Raw genomic sequence first — 20,612 nt, 5'->3', positions numbered from 1 at the left:
TTGAAAGCGTGCAGTGATGAGTGGGAAGAGACACACCACAGATGGACTTCTTTGTCCATCGCTCCTGTCTGACACCGTCAAAGCGGTTCTCCAGCCGTGTCCGGTGCAAGGCTCTGGAGAGCTGAGACACCAACTCACCAGGACCTTCTCTCACTGCTCTGTGCACAGAAAACATTTTTACAAGTCACATCGTTTAATACGCATCATTGAAATTTCTGCTTTGTAGTTCAGTAGGAGGTAGGAGCACATCCTTGATATCATTTTGTTAACACGATGGTTGGCCATACACTGCACTGTTACTGGTGCTTTTCTAAACCAGCTTCTGCCGAGGAGCCACCTGGGGTGGGAAGTCTGTCCTGCTGCCATATGGGATGAGCTAGAACCCGCAGTGGGACCGGACTGCACACATCCCGTGTCCTCCTATCCTGGCTCTGCTCTGCACATCTCAGTGAGAGGTCCCACAAAATCCTCAAGCCTTAAGACAGGAGCAAGCTGCGGATATCTCCAGATGTATAAATCCCCTCTGTACCGTAGCACCTCACCAAAATGCACAGAGGGGAGGTGTCGACAGCTCCGCAAGAGACCTCTCTGCAAAATGTCTCTGGCTTATTTACTTGTTAAAGAAGATTTCAGTGCTTTATACAATATCTTAAGAAGCAAGTTAGAGATATTCTAACGGAAAATCCACTATCCTCTATATAGGCAGGTGGCGGATTTAGCACTTTATGAGCAACCATGCTCTCAGAAGCACCAAATGACACGTACAGCAAAGCGTGAGTTTTGCAAGTGGCATAGCTGACACAGGCTGTTTGCTGAAAGGGAATGAGCCTTTTCCTCTGCAAAACTGAGAATTAGGAGCTAGCCTGACTGCTAGTCAATGGCAATTAGGCTGCTAAAAGCCCAGGTTGCTTTTGGAAAATAGGACTTGGACTCCTGAAAGAGGCAGGCCCTCTTTCAGCCTTGGTTTCCCTTTCTTTTCTGTCTCTAACTAGAGCTAGTGTAAGAGCAGAGATGCAGCTGACCTGAAATTACCCATTAAAAATAATGAGAAAAACCTGTAAGACAACTGTAAGACAACAGTTTCTTCCAGGCATGCAAAACAGCCGTGTTGACCCTTACCAGTATTGCCTGTGTTTTGTTTCAGGTCATGATATTGCAGATTAAGCCATTTGGGAACATAACGAGCGCATCAGTCTAATACCGAGTGCAGATTAAAAACAGTAAAACCACCAACAGCAGTAGCTGTTTAATCAGAAAGAAAAGCATATAGAGTCAAAACGACATTATCTCACGTAGCATTGGAAAATGTCCACTTCAATTTTTTCAGTAAGATGCTGGGCACCCACTAAACACGCTCGGATAGTGAAATCAGAGAACTAGCAAAAAGCCAGCGTACCAGTAAATCCCGTATTAACTTATTTTTACAGATTTATGAACAAAAGGAGAGCGTACAAGCCCGTTCAAAAAGGACGGCTCTTCCAAGCAGCGTGCCTGGGTGTTACTGTGGGGAGGGGATGGAGACAGCTCGCTTGATTTTTGCCCCAACTCTCACTATATTCAGCAGGTTTGCAGATCCTAGAACCAGACATCTATATGTGGCTTTTTGTTCTTATTTGAAAAGAAACAGCCGAAAGACATCGCCTTAGGAAAGCAATAGAATATGATCCCTGAGAGGGTTAAAGAAGCTAAAGGTAAGTTCAGATGACCTGAGGGTGGAGATGATGTGATCTGTGAGGTCCCAGAGACCATCCCATCCTGCGTGAGGAGGGCTCCCCGGCACCTCGGCTCCATTCCAGCCTTGCTGTAGCCTTACCAGAAGTAAAATATTGGAAATGTGGGTGACAGCTTAGATTACACATCGTTAGAAACAGCCAGGATAATCTGCCGCCAGCTCCCTAAAAGGAAATCTTTAGCTAACAAATATGCTCCAGCCTTTTGAGCTGGCAGATAATGATGAAAGTGAATAAAATATAGCTGGATTTCAGGGAAGCACTTGACATGGTGCCATGCAGGGGGCTGCTTCACCAGGCCGGAGCGAGCGGTGCAGAGCAGGAGAGCTGCTTCTGGTGTGACTCGGCCAGGAAGCGGAAGAGGAAGGTGGCAGTTCAGTTTCACAGGGTGTTGCAACACTCCACGCTGCAGCCCTGACACGGTGGGGATGGTCAGCATGGCCTGATCGGCTTTGTGCTCCTCACTGGGGGGGGGTTCATCATGTCCATGCATCATCTCCATGTCCCTCCCATGGTGCTATAACACATGGTTTGGCTAGAGGGACCCAATAGTGAATCAAGGAAAATCATCACTTGTTTATAGAAGAAAAACCTGCACATGAAATCCCTACCCATCATGAGGACAGGTAGCATCTCCATGTTTCCAGTCGGCTCTGTCCGATTTCCACGGCAGGGAAATGCTGTGGGTTTAGGTCCTTTAGCATCACAGGATCCTGAAAGGTGCACCATGATGCTGCAATGCAAATGCATAACGCTGCTGCTGCTGCCATCACCACCAGTAACGCAGGACAAGCGATACTGGTCTGAGTCTGTTCTGAGGACAGCAGCCTTGTGGACATGGGCAGCTGGACCTTGCTGCTGCTGAGGAGGTCACTGTTTGAAACAGCACATCTCAGCTCAGGGAGACTTCTCCTGCTGAGACGTTTTGAATAAATTCTACATAAACTTTTCTGATATGATAAAAATAATAGTGATGAAATGGCAAGACACAGAAAGCATACAGACACAGTGGAAACCAAAGTTGGAACGATTTAGATGATTCAGGCTTTTTTTAGGGTAATAAACAGCTAGAGCAGCTCGCCACACGCTCGCACAGCCCAAGAGCTTGAAGTCAGCTCCGAGGTTTGAATGAATGATTCATTATTCCGCACACGCTACGGCTCCTCCGCCACTCCAGCCTGTACCCAGCTGAATCTCAGGAGAAATTCCTAGAGTGTGTAATTGTGTATAATGTGATCATCCTGCAGCAGGAAATAGGTTTGTAAGCATTCTTAGCCAGTGCAATTGATGTCATACAGCTATGGTCTGCAAGGAAACAAAGTGGAGATATATATTGCAGCAGGTCATTTGGGAGCTAACACAGCCTTCTGGGAGTCACATTTTAGGCAGGGAATGTATTTAAGCCCAAACAAGCACTGCATACGTAGTTTTCATTTTAAAATGGCTCAGCGTGACCACGTTCAGAGGAAAGGGAAGGTGCTGACCCGCAAGCCCCCGCAGCAGCAGCCCGTCTTCGGTGCAGCCGGCAAGGCCAAATTTTGGGGTGCACCCCAGGGGGGTTTGCATCCCTTTGAGAGAGGCTTCCACGGGAGCCTCCGTGGAGGAGGGAGCCCGATGGGGCTGTGTGCTGGAGCTGTGGCCGTAGGGTCCTGCAGGCACGGCAGGACCCAACCCCCCCCGGGGGTCAGGGCTTGCAGCCGCCCGGTGAGGCGGGCACCCATCTTTGCTGTGGGTGAGCAGGTTGAGCCCGCAGCACCCTCTAGAGGACCTCAGCCACCCAGCCCGGGTTTTCAGGGAGGATTTGGATGCACTGAAAAGCATCTCTCTCCAGCAGGGATTTCGCGGGCAAGTTTTTATCCATCGTTGTGCACCAGCTCGTCTTGGGGATGCATCACTGCTGAGCCCCGTGCGTCTCTGCCGGGTGGCATCGGGCCTCCAGCTTGTCCCTCCTGGTGCCGGAGGGGACGGAGATGGGCAGCGCTGCAGGCAAGGGCTGGGATGGAGAGGGCGAGGTAGAGCAGGGACTCCCCACCAAGCCAGGGAGCAGCACCCAGGAAAAATCCTCCCCGCTCCTGCCTTGCAGCACTCCAGGTCCCCAGCATGTCGCCAGCCACAGCCAATGTCATCTTGACGGCAGGTTTAACCCAAATTGGAAGTCGAGTCCTACCAGGTGCAGAGATGGACACTTCAGTCCCATCATGTGGTCCCCAGAGGGCTGTGGGCTGCAGCTCGCTTTAGCCCAGCATCCCTCGGCCGCTGGCACAGCATCCCTGCGCTCGCCTCGACAGGGCGACTGCTCTCCTCGGGCTGCAGCAGGCGCAAGAGCAGTTAGGTTGAATGTTATCTAAAAGTGACTTATCGATGAAATCACATTTTAGTGTGGCCCTAAGGAAACATAGTTTAAATTCCTATGTGTAATTAAATGCACAGGTTCCACCCAGACAACGTAGTTCTACCGCCAGTATCTGCTATACTCTTTCCAGTCAGTATGTGCTGGTCAACACACAGTCCTAACAGATGTATGGGGTTCACCTGGGATTTGCTGTGTAGAAGACATGAGACACCTGATGACAAACATCCTCCAGCTGCTGTACTGTGCCTGTTCGTGGCTTGTGGCTACAGCTGCCTTCACGCCTGATACTGGCCAAAATGGGGCTTTTCTGTATAAAGAAAGCCATTAGCTATGCTTAGAATTAATTCTGTATATGGTATCTAGTGCGTATTTCTGAAATTACAGTGCTTTATATTTTATTTCATAAACCATGTATCTATTTCAAGAGGAAACATGTCTAAACCATGAAATCCTAAAAGGTAAAAAATACCAAAATCTGAAGTCTCAAACCCATCTTTCAAATCTAAAGTAAAAAAAAAAAAAAAAGATGGTCAAACAGACTGAGTCCTCTCCTGAAGGACACATTTTGTGTTTCTACCTTGGACATACAACATGCACGTTCCAGCCTGCAAGTCTACTGAGGCTTGGTTGGTAAAGAATGAAATAAGGATAGCAACCCGGAGGAGAGAACGTAAACGCTTTTCTGCCTGTTTTGTGAAATAAACTGGAGGAATCAGATAAACACCAGGAAGAGGACAGAGCTCCAAAGCTGCGGGCAGCTGAAGCCAGGAAGACTGGCGTCTCTCTGGGGGACTGCTCAGCCTGCCTGTCCCCTCTCTCCCAGATGGTCTCAGCTGTCCCATCCTGGGAACGACCTGGAGCGAGAGAGCAGCCATCCATCTGGAGACACCGGAGCGTCTGTGTGACACGCCTGCTCTTAAGCTGTGCCTTTTGCAGGAACATAAGGGAGCGTACAAGGACCTGGCGAGGATAAGAGAAGCTGAAGACCAACGTGGCGGGATGGCATCTGCCTGGACAGCGTGGTGCACCCAGGGGTGCCAAAGCCCTGGTGCAACCACCACACAGCTTGGCCCTGGTGGTTTCTCCAGCTGAAGAGATGGGTCTAGCTCTTACCTGAATTTCTCTTGTGCCCATATTACCTTCAGCCTCCCCCAGCTTCCCTCCCCGATGGGTGCCTTCCAGCGGGACTCCAGCACTCCTCTGCCTCATTGAATCACAACCCTTGGCCCAGGGCAGGTTCCTGGTAGGGACGTACTGTATGGACAGGCCATCAGCAGCGCGCTGCAGAGCTCCTGAGCAGCGTGCCGACGGCTCCTCCGCTTCTGCTGGGCACCGGTCATCTCCAGATAATAGAAACCTGTGAAGCCACGATAACGCTATCTCCCTGACCTCTTCTCCTTTGTCCTCAAATGGGAACTCACAGGATGTTTAATTATCGAGATCAGGCTGAATATGGACAGATTACTCATCACTGAATCTGGGTATAAACAGTTTTCTTTGCAGCACAATTTCTTTTTTAAGAACACCTCCCCCCCACTTTCTCCAAATTAATTTCCATCCCAGCCACGAGCCTCAGTAGAAAATCTTGCCATAATCATTTTAAGCTAAATATTCTGAGTAATCAATCAAAGCAGTGGAACCAATTTTGAAACTGTCACTTTTAATTTTTCCAATAAAAAAAACCTGAGCATTTCACTCTCAGTGCTCTTAAAACCTTCGCTCCACTGCATCAGCGCTTCAGAGTGTGTACTTGAAAATCTGAAGAGCCGGCACAATTGCAGAGAAACTATAACAGATTGATTTTTAGCAGTGAGAAGAAACCTGTTTCTTCATGTGCCTTTAGACCCAACTCACAAAACCTTTTCTTTCTTTCTTCCCTACTTTCCTCCTCTACAAAAGTAACTAGAGTATTAATAATTTCATACACGTGAAAAGCCGGCACTAATTAAAAAGTTGACACGTTATTGAGAGCTCAGTGCATAAATGCATGGCTAACGAAGGCCCAAAGAGCAGATCTGCTTGGTGCTGGGGTGGGGGGGAGGATTTCTCCAGCCTCCGGCGCAGGATGCCTGCAGACACATCAGCGATGGAGGAGCTGACCTGTGAGAGGAGGCAGGAACGGCCTCGGTACAAAGGTGGCTGGAGAAATCCATCCTGGAAAGAACAGGTCGATTAAACATACCAGCAACATCACTTTGTGCTCGGGGTACGCGTGGGCTGTGTTTCTGCTCAGCGAGGAGCCATCAGATCCGAGGCTGTGCAGGTCATTCATCAAGAGAACGCTTTGGCTGTAGGAAAGTCAGAGGGAGTTTTGCCATCGCCCTCACCGGAGGCAGCGCGGTCCTGCCTCCCCTGCACCAGCTACAGCCCCTAAGTCGCCGTTCACTTGTGTTTTTAATGGGCTGATGGACGTGGATGAAGTTGTGCCCAGTAAAAGCATTGCGTGCCTACGTGTAGGAGAGGGAAAACAGCAAAAGCAGGAGCAGTGCCCTCACGTTGGGCTCCTACATCACGTAGGAAAGGATCCTTCCTACAAACTGATACCTAAACTCTCTAGATTCAGGACCACTTCTAGTTTCACATGAATTTCACACTGGGACGAGCTTGCACTGAGATAACACGGCTCTCCTGGCGCTGCTGGCACAGAAACTAAGTGATGCCGGCAAGACAGAGCCAGCAACGGCTGCCAACCTCAACTGGAGCCGCCCTGCCTTACCCTCATGCCTGCACCTCTCCGCAGCGCTCCTGCTTGCTGTTATCTCTGCTTGCAAGACCTCGTAAGCGTGATGCAGCAGGCATGTAATTAGCTGAGAGATGTCGGAGCGGGAGCAGAAGCTGAGGGTGTCAATCAGCCTTTCACTGACACCCCCCCGCCCTGCAGCTCCGGCTCCCTTATCTTTGTTTATTGTGTTTATCAAGGGCGCAGATTGGATCTGGAAGTTCTGAAGATACGGAGAGCCCTTTGGCATTTGAGGAAGGAGATGAAACCTAAGAAACAGAGAAGTTAATATGTTTTCAGGTTGCAAGAGAGCTTGGAAATGCCACTGCTGCTTTACTCATCTCTTCTGCCCCTGGAGGACAGCAGTAATCTGCTTTTCCTCTCAATGCCCAATTTCCTTTCCTGAAAGTTAAAAGGGACAGTGGCAAGTTAATTCTATTTTGGAAACAGACTGGTTTTGTCTGTGCCTTTCATAATGCCTTTGGATTATTAAAACTCCTTTAAAACAGGATTTTAAAATTTATTTTTTTTAGGAAGTCAAATTTTCTCTTTTTACGCAATTTCTCTCTCCCAGGAAAAGCCAAATGACTCAGGTCTAGCCTTTTTTTTTTTTTTTTTTTTTAAACCCTGGGCCTTTTCCCATCACACCTTGGCTGCTGGGGCAGCACTGCCAACGCAAGGCAAGGGTAGAACTCAGCCCACAAGCAGGATGTGGCCACAGTCCCCAAAACAAGCAGAAATGAGACCAAAGCCAAATGTTTCGGCATGATGATCAGTTGTATTTTCAGTCCATTACTACACATTCATTTACCAGATACAAATGGAGTGGAAAGGAAAGCGATCGTTAGCAGAAACAAGGATACAAAACTCAATTCCAGCAGCCTTCACAGAAGGGATATTCAGTGTTCACAACTGCACCGTCAGAAGGTAGACACACACGGAGACCTGCACTCACACCCAAAGTGGAAGCTCTCCTTTCGTTGCTTAATTTAGCTAGAGACATGATTTAGGGGGAAAAAAAACCAAAAAACATTCCCAGAACTGCGACTTTTGACACTTTTTCTCATTTCCCAAGTGTCAGGAAAGAGGTAAGTTGGAATTACTTACATGGAGGAGATTTTATGAAAACACACTGGAAGGTTAAAAATAGAATAATCACAAATACTGGAAAATACAACAAGAAAGCAGGCAGGGAAATTTTAAAAAAATAGTAAAAAAAGAAAAACCCCGGGAAGATCATTGCATTCAGTGGTCGACGTACAGTTTGTGGGTCTGCTCCACTTTGATCTACCTTAATTTTGCACGCTTAACTTGATTCGCTGCCGTGGCGTTACGTTCCTGGCTTAAACCTCAATTCTGCAAAGCTCCTGGATCTCAGCTTGTTTGAAACAATTTGCAGAACAAGTGGCACAAAACGTGATGGTGTACTCGCATCTTGTGGGCCACCCGAGAGATGCCAACCTCTACCCATACACCTGGTCTGGAGACCACTTGCTTTCCTCGCCTTGGCCAACACCACGTCCCACAGACCAAGTCCTTTCTGCCAGAAAACCAGTGCAGGAGCTCCGCAGCTGATGGAGGTGTGTCACTTTAGACCAGGATGGATTTGGTCCTTGCCATTCGGCAGGAGGAGAAGGAAATGGAATTAACCGAAAGGACCGTTCAGACTCTTATTTAAATCTCCCCCCCCCACGCAGCCTCTGTGCACAGATTGCAACCCCCCCGACTGTCCTAACTGCAAGCGCACAGAAGACTTGTTACACTGAAATAACAACAGCAAACCACATCTGAGCTTGATTGTACGTGGATGCATCCTTGGAAGGAAGGAAGATATTGTAAATTGTTACTGCCAGGGTCCCAGCTAGGCAAAACCCTCACCGAGGTCTCCCCCAGGGACAGCACCAGGATTGCGAAATCATGCTGTGAAACCTGACCAAAAGAAAGGAAAATGAAGCCTTTGGGGTTTAATCCAGCAGAGGCCACGCCAAGCCAGGCAACAAACTGAGACCAAGAGACCAGAAACTGAGCTGAGCACTTTGCATCTGCCACGGAGCACTGGAGTGGTTCTCCTACAAATTAGTTTTTAGTAAAGTTTTAACATATGATGACATTTTATCCCTCATTTTTTAAACCATGCATTAACTTTAGAGTGAAACATTTAGCCAGTCCAACATCTATACAACAATACACATTTTAAAATATCAGACTATTAAAAAGATGGTAAGGAGTGTGAGTTCTCGAAGTGGCACATGTTAAGGAATAAATTAAAGAAAAAAAGGAGTGTTCTACTCAGGTTGAACTACAAAACAAAGTCTGAGCCTGGGAGAAGTTATCTTATTTCCTATAGTTCTAACAAATAAATGCCACAAGAAACAGTTCATGTTTCTGGGTTTGCTAGTGCTTGAATCCACATCACTTGTTACAGTACGGTATATTTGCGAGCGATCCTCTCCAGTTTGAAGGTACTAAAAATAAACCCGCACAGGTATTACGGACTAAGAAGTAGTGATTGTTTAGGTGCAGAAATTAACTCTCTCAAGGTGTTCAACCTCACAGGCTTCTTAATATAAGAAATAAACCCCAAGGAGCCAGCTCCGAACAGCACAGCCCGCGGGTGCCAACAAGAGCCGTGCCTTCACTGGAAGGCTCCAGCCCCATCATCTGTTCGGGGTGTGCAGTGCCGTACCCATGGGGAGTTCGGTGGCCCCACGAGCCCCTGGGGATGCAGGGCTATCCCTGCACCGTGCCGAGGCTGCCTTGCACACCGTGCTTGCATTTAAACGCCACTAAATTCCTGGTATTCGGAATTTAGCACCAACACAGGGAAGGGATGTTCAGTGTGGCTCCTCCGTTCCCATCGAGAGAAACCTCCCGGACAGAGAGCCAATGTGAGGCCCATCTGCTATTTTAATAATGAAAGACCACCTTAATTAGCACCTTTTCATACAGAATCAGGCAATGAAATCTGTAGCAGGGGGGTTGGAACTAGATGATCTTTGAGGTCCCTTCCAACCCAAACCATTCTGTGATTCTATGAAATCTTTTCTCCATGGCTCTGCTGTGTCATTTCGGACCAGCAGCCATCACAGAACCTGGGTGTTTTTTCCCCAAAGCAGCCTGGCAGAGAGGGACTTAACGCCACTGGCGTTATGAAGCCCCAGTAGTTAGCTACCTACCACCTTAAAACACAATATAAAGATAATTTAAGGATTACAAGAATCTTTGCCAATATGAGGACGGGGACAATAAGAGCACTTAGAAGATGACAGGAGTCTTGCACTTCAAGGTTCACTCGTACGGGTGATGGGGTTGAATGCTTCCTTTTCAACTGCGAATACAGATCTGTGTGACTTACAATGATTCTCTGACAGGCTGTAATTTTTTTTTTTTTTTTAAGTTAGCAGCTTTGTTCAAACTAAACCAGCTAAAAACATATCAAGAGATAAAAGCTCTGAACTAGCACTGATGTGAAATAACAAGACACCTTAGATCTTTCTTGATTGCAAATGGTCAGGGCACATATTGCTCTGGCTCTGCAGGGCATAACCCCAGGTCAATTTTTTTAAAGGGGGGGGAAAAAAAAAAATCAAGGGAACATATTTATCTGCTTACAGCATGCCAGCTAAAAGCATTGACTCCCTGGACCAAAGATCATCACATAAAATGCTGCACATGCGCTTCCAACAGGCTAACTAGACCACAGACGCACCAACCAGAAAGGAGTGTAATTGGCAACTGCATCTACAAAACACGAGCGTAAAACAGTGGAAACTGTAGGAAGGGGCTGAGTCGGGCTGCCCTGGAGGGACGTCTGAGGTCATTAACTCACTCGGGTGATGCAGCAGGTACAGAATTACCTGGCGCCTATTTTCAGTCTGAAGACACAGAAGGCAATCGGCTAAACCATGGGGGCCGAAGAGCCCCATGGAAGAGCCAAAAAAAGGAAAAAAACAAACAAAAAAAACCCCCACTTGTTTGTGAACTCGCCTGGTCTTTTGACAGGAGAGCTGGGCACAGGGTCAAACCCAGCTAGCCAAGGGTTTCCCCGGATGCACTGGCAGCAGAGGAGCTCAGCCTCCCAACTTCTCGTTAGGTGTTTCTAACGGTCTGATCTCTTAGTGTTCCACACGGCACCGCCGCCCGCCGGGGAGCACCTCTCCCGGGACTGCAGCTGGACATGAAATCAGGAGACAAAGCTCACTGCAGGATGGAGTAAAGAGCTGGGACAGCACCCACCACGTGAGGTCCCGACCCAGGAGCGGTAGTGTTCTGCACAGGGGTGCTGAATCAAATTGCTGCTTCGCTGCACAGTGAGATGCAAAACAGCTTTGGAAAATGTCTCGCAGAAATGGAAAACAGGACTGGGCATGCTGAGTTTTACCTGTGCTCGGGAAGCCATGTCCTGCCCAACGGAGCTCGAGACTGTGGCTGGTCTAACAGCAAAGGAGACCAGAGACAAGGCTTTGCTAACTGCTCCCCTTCCCCCGGCATTCACCCCATCTACAAAGCGATGCGCCAGCTCTGTTTGCACATGGCTGGCCTGATGCTTCAGCTCTAGCTTAACGGCCTTTCCCTTCTTTTAAATAGGGAGGAAAGGGATGGAAAGAAAAGTCTATGTACTGCAATATAAATGCACGAATGGAGGACTCGGAACGCAAAACTTAGTTTGGCCCATGGTGGCTTTCAAATGTCTGTCCCATGAGATGCAGTGCCTTATTTTCCTTCAGCTCTGGAGATCTAAAGCTTGAGTTTAAACCTTGATGCTATCCTGGAGAAAGCCTTCACGCACAGTTTGAACAAACTGACGTGTTGCATGTCTGCAAAGGCCAGCAAACTCCGGTGATTTGCAGCACCTCCGGCTCCATCGAGGCTGCCCTTTGCGAGACCAAGGCAGCACCATGCTGCATGCAAGGACTGCTGATTGCTCTAGCTGTGCTAGAAACAGGGTTTTTTCCCCCAGAGGGAAGAAGAAACTGAAATGTTGATTCTGATAGAAGATTGTTAGTCCGTTTCCATTTAAGAAGTGAAACACGTACACTTGGCAAGCTGTAGGAGAGCCCAAGGCAGCACCAAACAGCCCTTCCCGGCAGCTCCAGAGCTGCACGACAATGCTCTGATGGCGTATGAGAGGGGGTGAGATGGTGGGGGGACTCCAGCGAGCCAAGGCGAGGATGCCTGAAAGCCTCAGAAGCACACGCAGCCCACAACTCCTGCGCAGCCACAGCACGATCACAGTATGTATGCCACCACGGTATACAGCTGGCAGTAGTAACAACATCGACTGGGATTTGTTTCCTGTCCTAGGAAGTGGCCTGCATCCTTTAGGTGCTCAGAACGTGTCTTAAGAAGTAACTCCTTCAGAGATTAAACTTCTCATTTGCCATTATTTCCAAGTCTTTCTGCTCCTGTCCTTTGCTAGTGTCAATTTGCTTCAAGTTCCTCCACCAAAATCCTTAAGAAAGGCACATTAGCTTGGTGGAGATCTTCTTTGCCTCCCTTAGCAATAAAAATCTTCCCAAAATCCTGTATCATTCATCAACCTGTCTCTAGAGAACCAGACTTTAAAACGTAAAGTGGTCTGCATCTTCTTAAGTCCAAACCTCCATGGGTACCATGGACTCCTTTGTTCCGACGGAGGGAAGCAAGTATTCTTCCTCCAGAAAACGAAAGGGGAATTGTACTAAAAAGCCACGAATCTTTTTTAATTCTTCTGCTGCTTTTGCAGGATCATCATTCGCTAATTTGGGCTTGTTGATGAAATCACGCAGTTGGGTTAAATTATTCACCTGGTCACTGGGAAGGCATCGAAAAACCTGATCAAAACAGAAAGAAGTGGCATGTCAGTGCGGGGGAAATACTACAATGCAGAGCTCCCGAGAAAGACCAAAACATCCAATACAAATTCCCTGGGATGCGAGCGAGTTAATTAACAGCCTGGAGAACAGGGAGGGAAGAGGTACGTGCCCATCTGCGATATGGCTGGAGCAGGCAGAGAGGAAGCTCCAGGCCCTTTTCTGATCACTGCAAAAGCTCATTAGAAACCAGAAATAAAATTTGCTTCTACTCCAGTTACGCTATGGCCAGCTAGAAGCCATAAGTACACTGCAGCGGTTCACTGGAGCTACAGCTGAAACAAATAAGAGGAGAAATCAGAATTGCCACCTTCTTGGGCTGTTGTCACGCTTTGAGGATGCACGAACTCTGGTTTCTTTTTCACAGTTCCTGCATCCAACACTACTCGTTCCTTCCAAGCATCTCTGAAGGTCCAGCCCCAGGAGCCGGACCTGCTGCCCTTGCCTTCCCTGCACTGCTTCTCCCGTTGGCATCTGCTGTGGCCATGCGGGAAGGAAGGAAGGGAAAGGCACCGCGTTCCTCACCTTGTCGAAGATGGTGGCATTGCGAGCTGCTGTAGAAATCCACACCTCCTTGAAGAATTTGTCACAGACGGGATCCTGGTGTTCCGGACTGAGGTCGGAGCCACCAAGGACAACCCTGAGAAGACAAAGAGATCGATGCTTATGGAGGCTGAAGGACCAGGTGGTCCCCCTCTTGAGAAACCCCATGGGAGGAAAAGTTTTCTTGGGACTTGCCAAATCCTGCATGCTTCCAGCGCCCTCCCGCTCCCGTCCCCTGCAATAGTCTGTCAGCCGTAACGCTGCCCAATTTTCTCCTTTTTTTCTGTGCAATAACTGTCCAGATGGGAAACAGGGTGGGGAAAAAAAAAATGGGGAAAAAAAAAAAAAGGTCGATGAAAAAACATCCGTGTTGTGGGCCAGATGGCTGCTCCGAGTGAGGAAACTTCCATTAGAAAGAGACACCACCACCCGAAATTGAGAGTGTGAAAACAGGATCTGGAGGCAAAATATCACTGTCTTGTTTATGAGCTCTCCCAGCAAAATCCTGGAGCAAAACAATTTGTAAGTCAAGCTGCTGAGCTGGGGACAGGAACGGCATGGGAAAGGCTAACGCTAGTGAAACAGCAGCAAAACTCTGGGCTAAATCCAGGCGAGGCAATGCTAAACCTGAGCAGGCAGCAGCAGCCCCGTTGGTTTGAAAGGCTGCGGGCAGGTGTAAGCCCTGAGCAAGCCCTGCCTGCATCCCTGCTCGCTGCCCGCGCTCAGCCAGCCACACGCGTCCCACCTGAAGCACCGCAGCCGGAGGGACTGGGCAAACTTCCCAGCGCTGTAGACCTCCCCGTCCATCACGGAGGGGATGGTCTCGGTGTCCTGCACGATGATGGCCATCTCGCTGTCCCGCTTCCCCAGCATGCTGCGGTCGTTGATGTTGGCAGAGCCTGGTGAACGGGAAAATGAAGCACTGGCAATGCACGAGATGCTCCTGCACGCCCTCCATCACCACCCACTGCCCCCCGGGCCCTCTGCGTCCCTCGCCTCCATGGGGGACCACCTATGGCTTCACTAGGTAAAACCCTGACCAGGGGTCCCAGATGCCATAGATGGGGTGAAAGACACCACAGCTTTCAAAGGTCTTTACTGCATTTGGTTTGGATACCAAGTTACCCAGCACAGGATGGGCTCCATGGGTAAACCACTCTTATCGTTAGTAAAAAGGGGAAGTTTTTCATTTGCATTTGGAAGTTAGGGGTTTTTCAGGAGGGGAATCTAGGAAGGATTTCATCTCCTTGCTGTGGGTAACCAGCACCCAGATGGTCCTGTCCTGCCAGGACCACTCCTTTGTGCCTGCAGACCCCAGAGCTCAGGCACCATCCCTGCTAACGCAGCAGCAGACCCCGGGGCTCTGGGGGACCTTCCGACCACAGGAGACATTTCTTCTCTACTCCGTGCCCTACGCCTGCTGCAGCACTACCACGCACTGCGTAAAACCCAAACCCCAGAAAGGAGAGGGGTGCTTTCCAGAGGGGTGCAGCGGGCACACGCGGTGGGACCCACGGGTGTCCTGTGCACAGCTCCCCACTCGCACCCTGGGAAATAACCACTTCAGTCCCCAGCAGAGCTGCTGGAGGGCAGCAGACTTCTGCCCCGTTGCATTTTTACAGTATGGCTCTGGCTGTGCCTTTCAGGGATGGAGGGTCCTCTCCAAAATGCACCACCCTGCGCACCTAAGGGTCTGGGTGCTGGGCTCGCACAGCGGCTCCAGCTGTGACCGCACTGCGGTGGGAGCTCCCCAGCCCACATGGGCCAGGCAGGGTCTGGCACCTGCAGCATTGCTCAGGCTGGCTGAGGCTTTACACCCCAAACAGGCTTGTCTGTCCCCTGCAGCGGTCAAAGCAAGGGATGGGGGACACCACAGCCCTTCTTGGCTCCAAGGGAACAGCAAGATGCAGCCAGCGATAGAAGTAATCAGGTCATTAACCCACAGAAATGCCCAAACATCAAAAAAAGGCTCCAGCCACAGCCCCCAGCTCCGTAAGAGACTCCCAGGTACTAGCTAACCATTTAGCCTTCCCAGTGACTGAATTAACTCAAGGGGAGCTACCACCTCCAGAAGAAAAACGAGCCAACCCCCTCTCCATCCTTTCACCTCCCTCTCCTGCACAGTGGGACCATTAGCATTTTATTTCCATGCACCGTCTCTTTCTTAGGCGGCAAAGCGATGACACTGGCTCCCCATCACCTCACCAACCAGCATGGATGCGTGTATAAAAATCAGTCCACAGGCTTATAGGCATGGAAAATAGAAAAAAAGAGCTGTATCAGGCTCCCAGACCATCACAGTTGTAACAACACTGCTCCTGCTGTAATAATAAAACCATCTCTGGGCTGCTCTGCGTACCAGAGATGGGATCTGACCCCGAGAGGGCAACAGGAACAAACCTAACCGCATGTCATCCGAGACCAAGGCTGAAATGCTGCTTTGAAGGAGGGGAGTATTTTGCTTTGCAAAATCTGGTATTAAGTTATTCTTTGGCAGTTTTTGTTGCTGATATAACAGATTGAAAAGGGTTTCTTTACAGAAACAGGTTAAAATTCTGCTTTTCTGCTGCGATGCATAACTCTGAGCCTGTTGTCATCTTTGTTTCATGGTCTCATAATAAATATGGAAAAAGAAATGGATGAAATGATATCTATTACTCGTTATAACATACTTCCCCATTCTTTGGAAATGGAGCTGATAAATGACACATGTTGTCCGAACCTTCCAAATTTTACGGCACATTCTGTTCTTTAAGGAACAGATGACAAGTCTCACAAGTCTTCCTGCTAGAGCAGAGTTTGATACAAGACAGATGGACAATATTCCCTGCACTGGGATTCTCTTCGCTGTTACAGAGATTTAAAACCATTTTAGAAAAACAAATTAAATGACAGCCCTCCAAATCCTTTCCTCCCTCCTACCTACCCTCCTGATGAATTTATGAGTTTGGTTGTTTTGTTGTTGTTTTTATTTTTAAAGAGCGAAATATTTCACAAGAAAGAAATCACAACATAGAAAAGCACACAGCACCACAGCCTGCGCTGAGAACAGGGCAGAGAAGCGAAGGGACTAATCCAGATATAATCTATCGGCCCAAAACCGTCCCGCAAGCCCCCTGCTCACCGATTATAACTGTGTTGTCATCAGCAATCAGCAGTTTGCTGTGAACATAGATGAGCTCCGTGACTAGTTTTCCTTCCAACTCGGCATATGTTCGAAGTCCACAGAATGATATGTAGTTTATCCACTTATCTCCAACTGAAAATTAAGAGAACAGAACCGATGGGATGAGGGAGGTGGAAGAGAGAAAAGACCCTCTTTATATAAAGATATATAAATACATAAGTAACAGTTCACTTTTGACTTTTTAAAAAAATAATCAACAGATCATGGAAATGAGTTTCTTTAAAAATAGACTTGAAAAGCTGCCTGTGGGCTCTCTGTGCTGCTCTGATCCTGCTCTGATCCGCTGCCCGCTTCGGTGAGAAACGGCCCCAATCTCCCTTGTGCAGCACGCAAGTGCTCACAATTGATACGAACATCTTAAAATAACTGGACTATGCGACTGGTTTTCTGCAGATCCTGCAGAAAGGAGGCTGGAAGCAGGTGTTTTGTCCACGCACAGTACGGAAAATATGCCCTAATGTACTTGTCTGCAGTTCAGATTTACAGAAAGACCTAGAACGAATGAGGCATTATGCACGCCCCTAGTATTTGTGATACGTGGGTTTTCACGGTGCTCCGATTCCCGGCAGAGCAAATTCAAGCAGGCATCCTCACGGCGAGGGAGCAACTCAGAAACAGCGTCCTGCTTTGGCAGGTTTTTCCTCTCTGTGTTCGACAACTGCCAGAAACAAACCCAGGGTGGGATTCGCAGGGCAGGCTGAGGGCTCGTCGCTCCCAGAAGCATGACCTCGCTCAGGACTTTTTCCAAATAACACAACCCTGAGCAGCTGCAACCCTGCTGTGACCTCCCCGGGGTCCTCCCCTCCTCCGGATCAGGGCTGCATCCAAGAGCGAAGTCTGACAACCAGCCACGGCTCGCGTGACCCCGCAGACCCTCGCCACGGGATGACGGCAGGGGAGGAGGTCGCTCACCAGCCCCACGAGCCCGTAGGACACGTTGCTGTGAGATGCCCCAGTCCACCCCTGAACCCCTCAGCCACAGCAAGCCCAGGTTAATAAGAAGCTGGAGAATTTGATTTATGTGTTATAGAAGTATCCATCGAACAGCAGCATCCCACGACTAAGCAACGTAGAGGAGAGGAATAAAGCTCTTACCCTCTGCCTTCAGCTGGCCCAGGATTGAGTTTTCTCCTCGGCACATGGTCCTGGAAAGAAGGTAGGCAGCCGTCAGCACCGCCGCGACTCGAGGCAACGGCATATGCTGAAGCAGAACCGGGCGAGGTAAACCGCAAACACAGATGCCGCTTAAACACCCCGTGCAAGCAGAAGAAACACGGTGCTTCCAGAGCACACATTTTTCCCGAACGCCTGTTGATATATCAAGGACTGCTCATTTCCTAAAGGAGCTCATACCAATCCGTGTAGGAGCTGGGGAGCATTTCTGCCTTCTAGAGCACACTGCAGTGATGATAAACATGTTACAAACAGGGCTGCTACTGCCTGTGCTACGGCTCTGAACGTGAAGTGACACCAACAAAATCAGTTGACACGTGCAGAACACCAGGTCAGGGAGTTTGCGTGATTATGGCTGGGCTGGAAAAGCCACAGCTGGCATCTCATTCAAAAAACCCAACCCATAGGCAATTTCTGAAGACCTGGGGTTGCCCTTGCAGAAGAAAGCTCAGGCAGAAGGGCCTGCTTAGGGAGACATGCTGCGTTCCTTCTGCACGCACCTCCTGCCCTGCTCATCCTTACCGAGGTGCGGCAGGACCTCTGCAGACCAGCGGACTGGGAGGTAGCAGTCATCTCCACAGATCGACTGTGCCCTGGCCATACCATAACACAGCAGTTTTCCAGTAAAACCACCATGTCTTGGGCCATTTTGCCTTTCCCTGTGCCCCATGCCCAGTGCAGGGCTACCCAGCACCGCTGCCTGCAAGTCCTTCCCACCAGACCTGCTGTGTTGCAAGTGCCCCCAAAAACTCTTCCATCCTGGAGCAGAGGAGCAGCATCGGGGAAGATGCCGCTGCCTTCGTGGGGCCAACAGGCAGAGCCAGGCGAAACATCGGCTGAAAAGGCAGCTTTGGAGACAAAGCCCAGCTCTTCACCCAACAGAGCGGGTGCGGATCCCCTGAGCTAAGGAACCTGCAGGGTGATGGGGACGCTGCCGGGAGGAATCGCAGTAAGAGCTACGGCAAGTGCCTAAAGGAGAGCACGGCTGTTGAGCAGGAGGGTAGAGACCTCAGCGGTGAGTAAATCCTGCTCTGATGAGCTAAAAGGAAAGCGGCTGAGAGTCAGGAATTGGGGGGTGGGGTGGGTTGCGTAAGGGATCGGGGGACCCGTTGTGCCAGGGCAGAGGCAGGGATTTCCCTGCAGAGAGCACCGGGCTTTCCCCACGGCACCTCCCCGCGCAGCTAGCATCGCCTCTCCTCCGGAGGCAAATCCCGAGGCTAGCGAAGAAACGAGCTAAAGCACCAAGTGAAAACCGCACAAACGGCTTTCTTCTCTTTTTCCAAACACCGTGTGCCCGCGTGGACAACGCCTAGCGTGACGCCACGCTGATGGCAGCTGGAGCCTTGGGCATCGCCGGCAGCAGGCGGAGGTGGCCGGGGAGGTCTCCAACAGCCCTGCCCGCAGCGCGGCTGCCTGCGGTACCTGTAGTTGAAGTGCATTATGGCCTGCAGAGCATTCCCCCCGCCGGTCGAAATGTCTCCTTCAAACCCAGGCAGCAGCGGGATCACCACGTATACTCGGAAACGCTTGTTTTCCCTGAAACGATAGTTTTGGGGGAATATTAGCCTGCAAACGTTACAGCTTTGTACACCGTGAGGCCCCTTGGTTTCACTTTCCCTGTGCTGATGGACTCGGTTTCCATCCAAGGCTACTACACAAATTTTAAGGGAGCAAGGTGAAGCGTATTTCCAGTTTCTGGTCTTCATCTCCTGTCATCAGCAAATCAGCTCTGACCTTCGGGGGAGAAGGAATAATTTACTCTCAGCAGACAACAAAAGCAGCTAAAGGAAAAAAAAACACATTTCCACTGAAGTTTGAGGGCAGGCTAATTATTTTGCAGATTATGTCTGCCACTATAAAAGTTCGTTTGAGCACCCTGACAGCCCAGTCACACGGATACTGGTGCGGACTGGTGCGTAGGACTGCCTGGCAGAGGACAGCAGGGATTACAGAGCTAGCACTGGCAGAAAAGCAACATCTAACCTGACATACCCAGTACATCCTGGGTTTTAGAAGTCAGAAACATCACAAAAGGTGGAAAAAGCTCTGAGCACAAGCAAAACGTTGATCATTCAGGAAGGTGAGTATTCGATCAACACATCACAACCTACAAAAACTCAGTTCCACTGGACATCCACAAACTAAATCGTACCCTAACCATGATCTGATCCAAGGTCACCAAAGCTACGATCGCAGCAGTGCCTGGGGCTTTTCTCAAAGCCCACCTTTGGGGTTCCTTTGCTGACAAATGCCAGGCGCATCTGCTCTGCCAGCGCTTTCCAGGCACCCCTGGGTGTTGGCAATCCCCTGGCCTGCACCGAGGATGAGGATGCTCCATTGAAGGGTGCTGCCACTAGATGGCAAACACACTTAAATCAGGACAAAACCATTTCAGCAGCAGTCTGAAGATGAGCCAGCCTGCAGTTTTTGTTAAAAGTATTCCTTCCTCATGCGAGTTGTGCCTGTGGATTTAAGGGCACAGGAAGCGTGAAGAATTGGGGTCTCGTCTGAGCTGGAAAGGAGACATTGAGGACCTGTGTTTCTTTAATTTCAACCAGCGCTTCCTTAGAGCTGTGCTACACACTGTAAACTAGCTTTAGTCTGACAGCAGACCTCAGAAACAGCTAATGAGGTCTTAGCTGGACGCAACAAGAGGCTTTGAAACCAAGCTTGTTTCTATCATGAAAAAAGTCTACCAACAAAAGCATTCCCCCAAAAGCAGCTTGTTTGTCTAAGCCCAGTGTTTATTAAACTAGTTAAAAAGCCACCCAGGAAAAAAAGAGGAAACCAGGAAAAGAATGCTATTAATTATATCAGTGGAAAATATTTAGTCTAGAAGAGTGAGAAGTGTACAAGCTTAACTAAAGCACTTAATTCACAATTAACCATCTGCATGTCACCTACGCTGTTTTCCCAGGGCAGTTAGGAACACGAGCACTCGATGCAGACCATTTAGGTTCGACTTCACCTTTAATCTTAGGCAATGCCAAGCACTCTGGAGTGCACGGAGTTTGAATCTTATATTCAGTTAGGAATCACTGACATTAAGCTGGCA

The 20,612-nt window shown here is 49.2% G+C and overlaps 1 protein-coding gene across 4 annotated transcripts in view; it reads right to left on the bottom strand.

Annotated features, from left to right (window-relative positions):
- Positions 1 to 7,560: 7,560 nt before the first annotated feature.
- Positions 7,561 to 20,612, bottom strand: part of PLD1 (phospholipase D1) — a 66,035-nt gene continuing 52,983 nt past the window's right edge. For all 4 annotated transcript variants that reach the window (XM_054834925.1, XM_054834923.1, XM_054834926.1 and 1 more), the window contains 6 exons: positions 18,980 to 19,093; positions 17,480 to 17,529; positions 16,322 to 16,456; positions 13,943 to 14,096; positions 13,180 to 13,294; positions 7,561 to 12,615 (listed from right to left, as the gene is read on the bottom strand). In XM_054834925.1, coding sequence (XP_054690900.1) covers positions 12,391 to 12,615; positions 13,180 to 13,294; positions 13,943 to 14,096; positions 16,322 to 16,456; positions 17,480 to 17,529; positions 18,980 to 19,093 — 793 coding nt within the window. In that variant the 3' untranslated portion in view covers positions 7,561 to 12,390. The remainder of the gene's footprint in view (positions 12,616 to 13,179; positions 13,295 to 13,942; positions 14,097 to 16,321; positions 16,457 to 17,479; positions 17,530 to 18,979; positions 19,094 to 20,612) is intronic.

The sequence above is a fragment of the Grus americana genome, chromosome 9, assembly GCF_028858705.1.
Source record: "Grus americana isolate bGruAme1 chromosome 9, bGruAme1.mat, whole genome shotgun sequence".
In the NCBI taxonomy this organism is placed as follows: Eukaryota; Metazoa; Chordata; class Aves; order Gruiformes; family Gruidae; genus Grus; species Grus americana.
This window is presented reverse-complemented; position numbering and strand designations above follow the sequence as displayed.